At 41.1% G+C, this 8,710-nt stretch overlaps 2 protein-coding genes across 4 annotated transcripts in view; one reads left to right on the top strand and one right to left on the bottom strand.

Annotated features, from left to right (window-relative positions):
- The window catches only part of LOC139376166 (scaffold protein involved in DNA repair), an 85,459-nt gene extending 79,146 nt beyond the window's left edge, over nucleotides 1-6,313 (top strand). For all 3 annotated transcript variants that reach the window (XM_071118428.1, XM_071118429.1, XM_071118430.1), the window contains one exon: nucleotides 5,827-6,313. In XM_071118428.1, coding sequence (XP_070974529.1) covers nucleotides 5,827-5,946 — 120 coding nt within the window. In that variant the 3' untranslated portion in view covers nucleotides 5,947-6,313. The remainder of the gene's footprint in view (nucleotides 1-5,826) is intronic.
- A 197-nt stretch (nucleotides 6,314-6,510) lies between these two features.
- Nucleotides 6,511-8,704, bottom strand: LOC139376167 (CCAAT enhancer binding protein delta). Its single transcript, XM_071118431.1, has one exon. It carries the CDS (start codon nucleotides 7,785-7,787, stop codon nucleotides 6,873-6,875), a length of 915 nt encoding a protein of 304 aa, XP_070974532.1. The 5' UTR covers nucleotides 7,788-8,704; the 3' UTR covers nucleotides 6,511-6,872.
- Nucleotides 8,705-8,710: the final 6 nt, after the last annotated feature.

Genomic DNA, 8,710 nt, shown 5'->3' on the forward strand with positions numbered 1-8,710 from the left:
TAAATATATGGCTCTGACCACCATATACAGTGCATTCGTAAAGTATTCAGACCCCTTCCCCTTTTCCATATTTTGTAACGTTACAGCCTCATTCTAAAACTGATTCGATAAATACAAATCCTCATCAATCTACACAAAATACCCAATAATGACAATGTGAAAACAGGTTTTTAGAAATGTTTGCAAATGTATTAAAAATTATAAACAGAAATACCTTATTTGCATACAGTACCAGCCCAAAGTTTGGACACACCTACTCAAGGGTTTTTCTTTATTTTTTAACATTTTCTACGTTGTAGAATAATAGTGAGACATCAAAACTAACACATATGGAATCATGTAGTAACCAAATAAGTGTTAAACAAATCCAAATATATGTCATATTTGAGATTCTTCAAAATAGCCACACTTTGCCTTGATGACAGCTTTGCGCACTCTCGCCATTCTCTCAACCAGCTTCATGAGGTAGTCATCTGGAATGCATTTCAATTAACAGGTGTGCCTGGTTAAAAGTTAATTTGTGCAATTTATTTCCTTCTTATTGCGTGAGCCAATCAGTTGTGTTGTGACAAGGTAGGGTTGGTATACAGAAGATAGCCCTATATGGTAAAGGACCAAGGCCATATTATGGCAAGAACCACTCAAATAAGCAAAGAGAAACGACAATCCATTACTTTAAGACATGAAGGTCAGTAAATCCGGAACCTTTCAAGAACTTTGAAAGTTTCTTCAAGTACAGTCGCAAAAACCATCGAGCTATGATGAAACTGGCTCTCGTGATGACTGCCACAGGAAATGAAGACCTAGAGTTACCTCGGCTGCAGAGGATAAGTTCATTAGAGTTAACTGCACCTCAGACTTCATCCCAAATAAATACTTCACAGAGTTCAAGTAACAGACACATCTCAACATCAACTGTTCAGAGGAGACTGTGTGAATCAGGCCTTCATGGCCAAATTGCTGCAAAGAAACCACTACTAAGGAAACCAATAAGAAGACAAGACTTGCTTGGGCCAAGAAACACGAGCAATGGACATTAGACCAGTGGAAATCTGTATTTTGGTCTGATGAGTCCAAATATCACCCCTACCTTGTCACAACACAACTGATTGGCTCACACATTAAGAATGAAAGAAATTGCACAAATTAACTTAATTAACTTTGTTAAGCTGATTGAGAGAATGCCAAGACTGTGCACAAAGCTGTCACCAAGGCAAAGGGTGGCAACTTTGAAGAATCTCAAATATAAAATATATTTTGATTTGTTTAACACTTTTTTGGTTACTACATGATTCCATATTTGTTACTTCATAATTGTGATGTCTTCACTACTATTCTACTATGTTGAAAATAGTAAAAATAAATAAACTAAATGAGTAGGTGTGTCTATACTTTTGACTGGTACTGTAAGTATTCAGACCCTTAGCTATATGACTTGAAATTGAGCTTAGGTACATCCTGTTTCCATTGATCATCCTTGATGTTTCTACAACTTGATTGGAGTACACCTGTGTTAAATTAAATTGATTGGTCATGATTTGGAAAGGCATACACTTGTTTACATAAGGTCCCATAGTTGACAGTGCATGTCAGAGCAAAAACCAAGCCATGAGGTCGAAGGAATTGTCCATAGAACTCTGAGACAGGATTGTGTCAAGGCATAGATCTGGGGAAGGGTACCAAAACATTTGTGCAGCATTGAAGGTCCCAAGAACACAGTGGCCTCCATCATTCTTAAATAGAAGACGTTCGGAACCACCAAGTCTCTTCCTAGAGCTGGCTGCCTGAACAAACTGAGCAATCGGGGAGTTGATCAATAACCTGATGTTCACTCTGACAGAGCTCCAGAGTTCCTTTGTGGAGATGGTAGTACCTTCCAGAAGGAAAACCATCTCTGCAGCACTCCACCAATCAAGCCTTTATGGTAGAGCGGCCAGACGGAAGCCACTCCTCAGTAAAAGGCACATGACAGCCTGCTTGGAGCTTGCCAAAGGGCATCTAAATATGCGAAACAAGATTCTCTGGTCTGATGAAACCAAGATTTAGCTCTTTGGCCTGAATGCCAAACGTCACGTCTGGAGGAAACCTGGCGCCATCCCTACGGTGAAGCATGGTGGTGGCAGCATCATGCTGTGGCGATATTTTTCAGTGGCAGGGACTGGAAGACTAGTCTGGATTGAGGGAAAGATGAACAGAGCAAAGTACAGAGAGAACCTTGATGAAAACCTGCTCCAGAGCACTCAGGACCTCAGACTGGGGTGAAGGTTTGCCTTCCAACAAGACAACGACCCTTGGCACACAGTCAAGAAAACACAGGACTGGCTTTGGGACAAGTTTCTGAATGTCCTTGAGTGGCCCAGCCAGAGCCCGAACATGAACCCTATCGAACATCTCTGAAGAGACCTGAAAATAGCTGTGTAACGGCGCTCCCCATCCAGCCTGACAGAGCTTGAAAGGATCTGCAGAGAAGAATGGGAGAAACTCCCCAAGTACTGGTGTGTCAAGCTTGTAGCGTCATACCCAAGAAGACTCAAGGCTGTGATCTCTGCCAAAGGTGCCTTAAGAAAGTACTCAGTAAAGGGTCAGAACACTTATGTAAACGTGATATTTTTTTTATTATTATTTTTTAAAATAAATGAGCAAAAATGTCAACCTTATTTTTGTTTGTAATTATGGGGTATTGTGTGTTGATTGATGAGGGGGGAAAACGATTTAATCTATGTTAGGAAAAGGCTGTAACGTAACAAAATATGGAAAAAGTCTAGGGACCTGAATACTTTCTGAATGCACTGTATCATCCAGCATTCTAGAATGGATATTGTTGAAAACCTGGCTTACATCCATTATTGAGAACCAGGGCAAACCAACAATCCAGGTTAATTGAGGTGGATCAGCTCCACATACCCAATACAAATATTTTCTATTGAGTTTTTGCACTGGATGCCCCCCCCCAATCTAATAACAATATATTGTCATTGTAAATTATATTATAGAGTGTAACTAACTTTTGACGCTTAGCTTAGCTCCAACTTTTGTTCTCATTGAGCATGTCTAACTTGTGTTTTTACAGTTCGAAGTTTACATACACATAGGTTACGCTCTTCTTGACATTTATGTTGCCTATTTGTATAGCTTCACAGTGTTTATTGAATGTTATTAGGTAACATGTTTATTGTTAGCATGAGTGCTAGTTGTGACTCGGGTTACTACAGTTGAAGTCGGAAGTTTACATACACTTAGGTTGGAGTCATTAAAACTAGTTTTTCAAACACTCCACAAATGTCTTGTTAACAAACTATAGTTTTGGCCAGTCGGTTAGGACATCTACTTTGTTCATGACACATCTCACCGAGCTCTAGCTTGGCTTCCTGAACTCGTTAGGAACTCACCTTTCATCTCATATTAATATTCTCTGTCCATTTTATTCTAAAAAAATACTGGACCTTTATTTAACTAGGCAAGTCAGTTAAGAACAAATTCTTATTTACAATGACGGCCTAACCCGGATGACGCTGGGCCAATTGTGCACCGCCCTATGGGACTCCCAATCACGGCCGGATGTGATACAGCCTGGATGTAACAATGAGTACGGTATGACTACGACAAACAGAAAATGGTGTTTGTTTAAAATCTATGAATTACTTTAGATTACTGGCTATAAATCAATCTATGAATGTGCTACAGCAACGAAACCATCTCCTGCTGCGTTACGATGTGTTGTTGTTTGTGACGTAGCGTTCAGAGTTGATGGACAGTCGGAAGAGGGAATAAAATGTTAAACACTATTATTGCACACAGAGTCCTCGCAACTTATTATGTGACTCGTTAAGCACAGTTTCACTTCTGAACTTATAGTTTGGCTTGTCATAACAAAAGGATACTTTTGAATTAATTTAAACATTTCCAAAAACATTCCAATTTGACATTATGGGATATTGTGTGTAGGCCAGTGACAAAACTAAATGAATACATTTTTAATTCAGGATGTAACACAACAAAATGTGGAAAAAGTCAAGAAGTGGGAATACTTTCTGAAGGCACTGATTGATACACCAAATAATGTGATTTGAACCAAACAGTTTTGGTATCCATTACTGGGAGTTTCAGGTTAGGTACACTTTGGTGTAGCACAGAGAATTTTCAACCAACCTTAACGATACTATCTTTGTATTCTTTTCGGCAAAACATACTGTATCTTCTAAATGTTCTGCGTCCAGTTGCTGGTGGTGCGTTTGAATTCAGAAAATGCTCAGTTTTTAAAATAAATACTTTTTTTTGGACCATGAAGTAATCAAATAATGAGTACGGTTACATGCACACAATGTGATTATTGTGGACAGTTAGTCGGAAGTTTACATACACTTAGGTTGGAGTCATTAAAACTTGTTTTTCAACCACTGCACACATTTCTTGTTAACAAACTATAGTTTTGGCAAGTCAGTTAGGACATTACTTTGTGCATGACAAGTCATTTTTCCAACAATTGTTTACAGACAGATTATTTCACTTATAATTCACTGTATCACAATTCCAGTGGGTCAGAAGTACATACACAAAGTGTACTGTGCCTTTATACAGCTTGGAAAATTCCAGAAAATGATGTCATGGCTTTAGAACCTTCTGATAGGCTAATTGACATCATTTGAATCAATGGGACAACACCATGGGACTACGCAGCCGTCATACCGCTCAGGAAGGAGACGCGTTCTGTCTCCTAGAGATGAATGTACTTTGGTGCGAAAAGTGAAAATCAATCCCAGAACAACAGCAAAGGTCATTGTGAAGATACTGAAGGAAACGGGTACAAAAGTATCTATATCCACAGTTAAACGAGTCCTATATCGACATAACCTGAAAGGCTGCTCAGCAAGGAAGAAGCCACTGCTCCAAAACCGCCATTAAAAAAGCCAGACTACGGTTTGCAACTGCACATGGGGACAAAGATCATACTTTTTGGAGAAATGTCCTCTGGTCTGATGAAACAAAAATATAACTGTTTGGCCATAATGACCATCGTTACATGTTTGGAGGAAAAAGGGGGAGGCTTGCAAGCCGAAGAACACCATCCCAACCGTGAAGCACAGGGGTGGCAGCATCATGTTGTGGGGGTGCTTTGCTGCAGGAGGGACTGGTGTACTTCACAAAATAGGAGGCATCATGAGGTAGGAAAATGATGTGGATATATTGAAGCAACATCTCAAGACATCAGTCTTGGTCGCAAATGGGTCTTCCAAATGGACAATGACCCCAAGCATACTTACAAAGTTGTGGCAAAATGGCTTAAGGACAACAAAGCCAAGGTATTGGAGTTGTCATCTCAAAGCCCTGACCTCAATCCCATAGAAAATGTGTGGGCAGAACTGAAAAGGCGTGTGCGAGCAAGGAGGCCTAAAAACCTGTCTCAGTTACACCACCTCTGTCAGGAGGAATGGACCAAAATTCACCAAACTTATTGTGGGAAGCTTGTGGAAGGCTCCCCAAAACTTTTTACACAAGTTAAACAATTTAAGGTAATGCTACCAAATACTAATTGAGTGTATGTAAACTTCTGATCCACTGGGAATGTGATGAAAGAAATAAAAGCTGAAATAAATAATTCTCTCTATTATTATTCTGACATTTCGCATTCTTAAAATAAAGTGGTGATCCTAACTGACTTAAGACAGGGAATTTTTACTAGGATTCAATGTCAGGAATTGTGAAAAACTGAGTTTAAATGTATTTGGCTAAGTTGTATGTAAACTTCCGACTTAAACTGTAAGTCTTACTCTTAGACTAGCCTATGCCTATAGATCCATAGTTAGATTGATTGTTCATGTGCTGCAGTTCCCAGGTTACGAGGTGGAAAATGTTTTGGGGAAGGAGGTGGGCCCCCTCAGCGCTTACGTCCGCGTGGTCACCAGGAAACCTGCCCTGTCGATCGGCCTGGAAGAGATCTGCCTCTGAAGCTGTCAAAGTGTGGAGTGGGATCCCGTGAAATCAATCTGTAGGACTAGGAGGTCTCCTCAGCCCAGCCAGGCCCAGTCTCTCTGTACAGCACATGAATAGTTAGGCTGGAAAAAATAGATCTGTTTGTGTGTTACTGATATGTTAGGACCCTGGAGATGACAGCCCAAGGTTAGAACTGAAGGACCAGAGAGGAGTAACATATGTCAGACTTTGTCACATGGGTCCAAATGGTGACTGTAAAATATGCCTGTTTGCTGTATATAGCCGCACATTTCTTTCAAAGTGTTCCCTTGAATATCTACCCCCTAATCTTTCTCTGAAGATGAATGGTGCTTATACTGTGTCAATAAACCTTGTATTATAAGTTGGTGTATTTGTTTACCTTTTTCTGTACTTTCTTCCACTAGCTGTGAAAATGTTATTCTAGAGAGGTGGCCCAACTCCAACTGAGGTAGATTCTTGGCACCAGCAAATCCATATAAAACATACTTTAACCATGCCAAGTAATTTATAATCACATATGTACTAATATGTTCATCCCAAACACACTCATAGACGATGTTGATTTGTATGACTTTTCAGCACTTTTATTAGAGATTCCATAATAGACAAATATTTAATGTTTTTTTTATATAAACTATATAAAATTCAAACATGCTCTTGCTCTTACAAAGTTTGGAATTATAAAACATGTACCATATCTGATATAACAACAACTAAATGAAGTAGTAAAATAATTTAATATAGAAAAAAAAAATCCCCCAAAAAGATTATGGCAACAATATGGGAGGAAGCCTACGTTTCCAGTACATTTCCAGTGCCATAAATGTAAGCTTGTTTATAATGCATCTGTTACAGATGGTAAGTCTGTGTTGAGGTATGTATTTCAAAAGTTCAGTTAATTAGAAAGTAAGATTAATTGGTCACCGCCTGGCCCCACCCGTGGTCCCCAAAAACGAGGAGCTGTGATTGGGAAGCTGCTTGAAGAAATCTCTCAGGCCAGTGAGCTCACTGGTTAGTTGATCGATAGTTTTGTGTAATCTGTCATTCTCTGAACCCAGTTCAAGCATTTTTTGCTGCATTTCCACGTTGCGTTGCTTTGCTTTGTCCCTACTTTTCCTCACTGCAACGTTATTCCTCTCACGTCTCTGGCGGTACTCTTGGCTGTACCTGTCAAAATTCTTTTTCCCTTTCTCCTTGCCGACCTTCCGAGGAGAGGAGTGGGCTGATTGGCTTGAGAGGGGCTCTGGGGTTGATGGTGGAGTTGGTTGTCCCATGGGAAGGCTCACGGAGGTCTGCGCGCAGTTTTTGATCTGGGAAGGTAACGACGAGGACATGTCATTGTCGCTCCAGTCCGATTCCTGTTTAATCGGTGCACTGAAGACCCCCTTGTTGTCAAATCCACCCTTGAGCTTCCTCTCGAACTCTTTTTGGCTTCCAACTGCGTATGCGTTGGTTGAACAGTTTGACAGCTGCTGCATATTGCTGGACGACGTAGTCGAGCTTGGCATGTAGAAGTCTGTCTTCTCTTGCTTCACAGTGTTGAATAAGTCAAGGAAAAGTTCATCGTTGCAGAGTTCCAGGTGTGGTACTGCTGTCATCGACTCTATGTAGGAGCTGAAATCGATAGCACTCTCGTCGTCGTACATTGCAGGGGCTGTGTTCAGCTCGGCCATGGTTGTGTCCTCGCCCGTGCCATGATCACTTCTCCCGGGTTTGCAGACCCCCTGAAGACCGCTGCTCAGCTTATTGTCGTAGAAGTTTGTAGGCTCCATCGCCCAACTCATGTTGCATTGTGGAGACACGCACTGAGAATCCAGGCTGTATATATCACACATGAACTCTGCTTTCTGCCCTCGTGGGATCGGACGTCAATAGATTTCGATACTTAGTAGCCAGGTAGTTGGAACAAGCTTGCTCACGCTCACTCTGTATTACTGGAGCGTCCTCTTCCCTTTCCCCAACGTTGCTTATTTTAAGTGGTGTTTAGGTTTATTCTAAAATAGTGGCGGTATATTAAGGTCTGTAACTTCTCTGAAGTCTCTGTATTTCGCGGAGTGTATTTTGTATCTTTCCTCTGCTTACGTCAAAGGTTTACCTCCCCCTTTGACAAGCCAGTAGAGTCTAGTTTGAATCACGTGGTCTCCCTAGCTCCCATTTGAGGAGAGAAGGGTGTGCGCACATGCCACCCTCTTTCTATACTACGAGTGTATTGGGGGGATTCGATTATGCTGATCCACGGGGCACCGGTTTATGACCCGTGAGGTCAACGGGCAAAGGGATGCGGTAGCTGCGCCCTCTCAAATCGAACCGTAATCTGCGCCGCTCTGCCATGTCAACGATGCAGCATGGTGCATTGACCAGAAACACATCACTTTTCTATAAATATATGTTTGAATTTTCAATCTAGTTTCATTGGTAAGGCAGGTAAATAAGTGTTTTTCTCAAAGTGATCACTTGCATGTGAAAACATAGAATCCTACTCATTATGCCACATGCTTAATTACTTCAAATCAAATCAAATCAAATTTATTTATATAGCCCTTCGTACATCAGCTGATATCTCAAAGTGCTGTACAGAAACCCAGCCTAAAACCCCAAACAGCAAGCAATGCAGGTGTAGAAGCACTTCTTACTTAACTTAAGTTTTGAGGCGACTACGCCGTGGGCTTTAAACGGCGAACCTGGCTCACGCCCGGGAGGAAGCCCGGTTCCAAAACGAATGCAATCAACTTTCACCCAGGGCAAAACACGCCAAGGC

The sequence above is a fragment of the Oncorhynchus clarkii genome, chromosome 20 (assembly GCF_045791955.1).
Source record: "Oncorhynchus clarkii lewisi isolate Uvic-CL-2024 chromosome 20, UVic_Ocla_1.0, whole genome shotgun sequence".
Taxonomy (NCBI): Eukaryota; Metazoa; Chordata; class Actinopteri; order Salmoniformes; family Salmonidae; genus Oncorhynchus; species Oncorhynchus clarkii.

Bases quoted from the DNA above. Each gene is read 5' to 3' on its own strand.
- LOC139376167 (XM_071118431.1), bottom strand. From the start codon at position 7,787: ATGTGTGATATATACAGCCTGGATTCTCAGTGCGTGTCTCCACAATGC.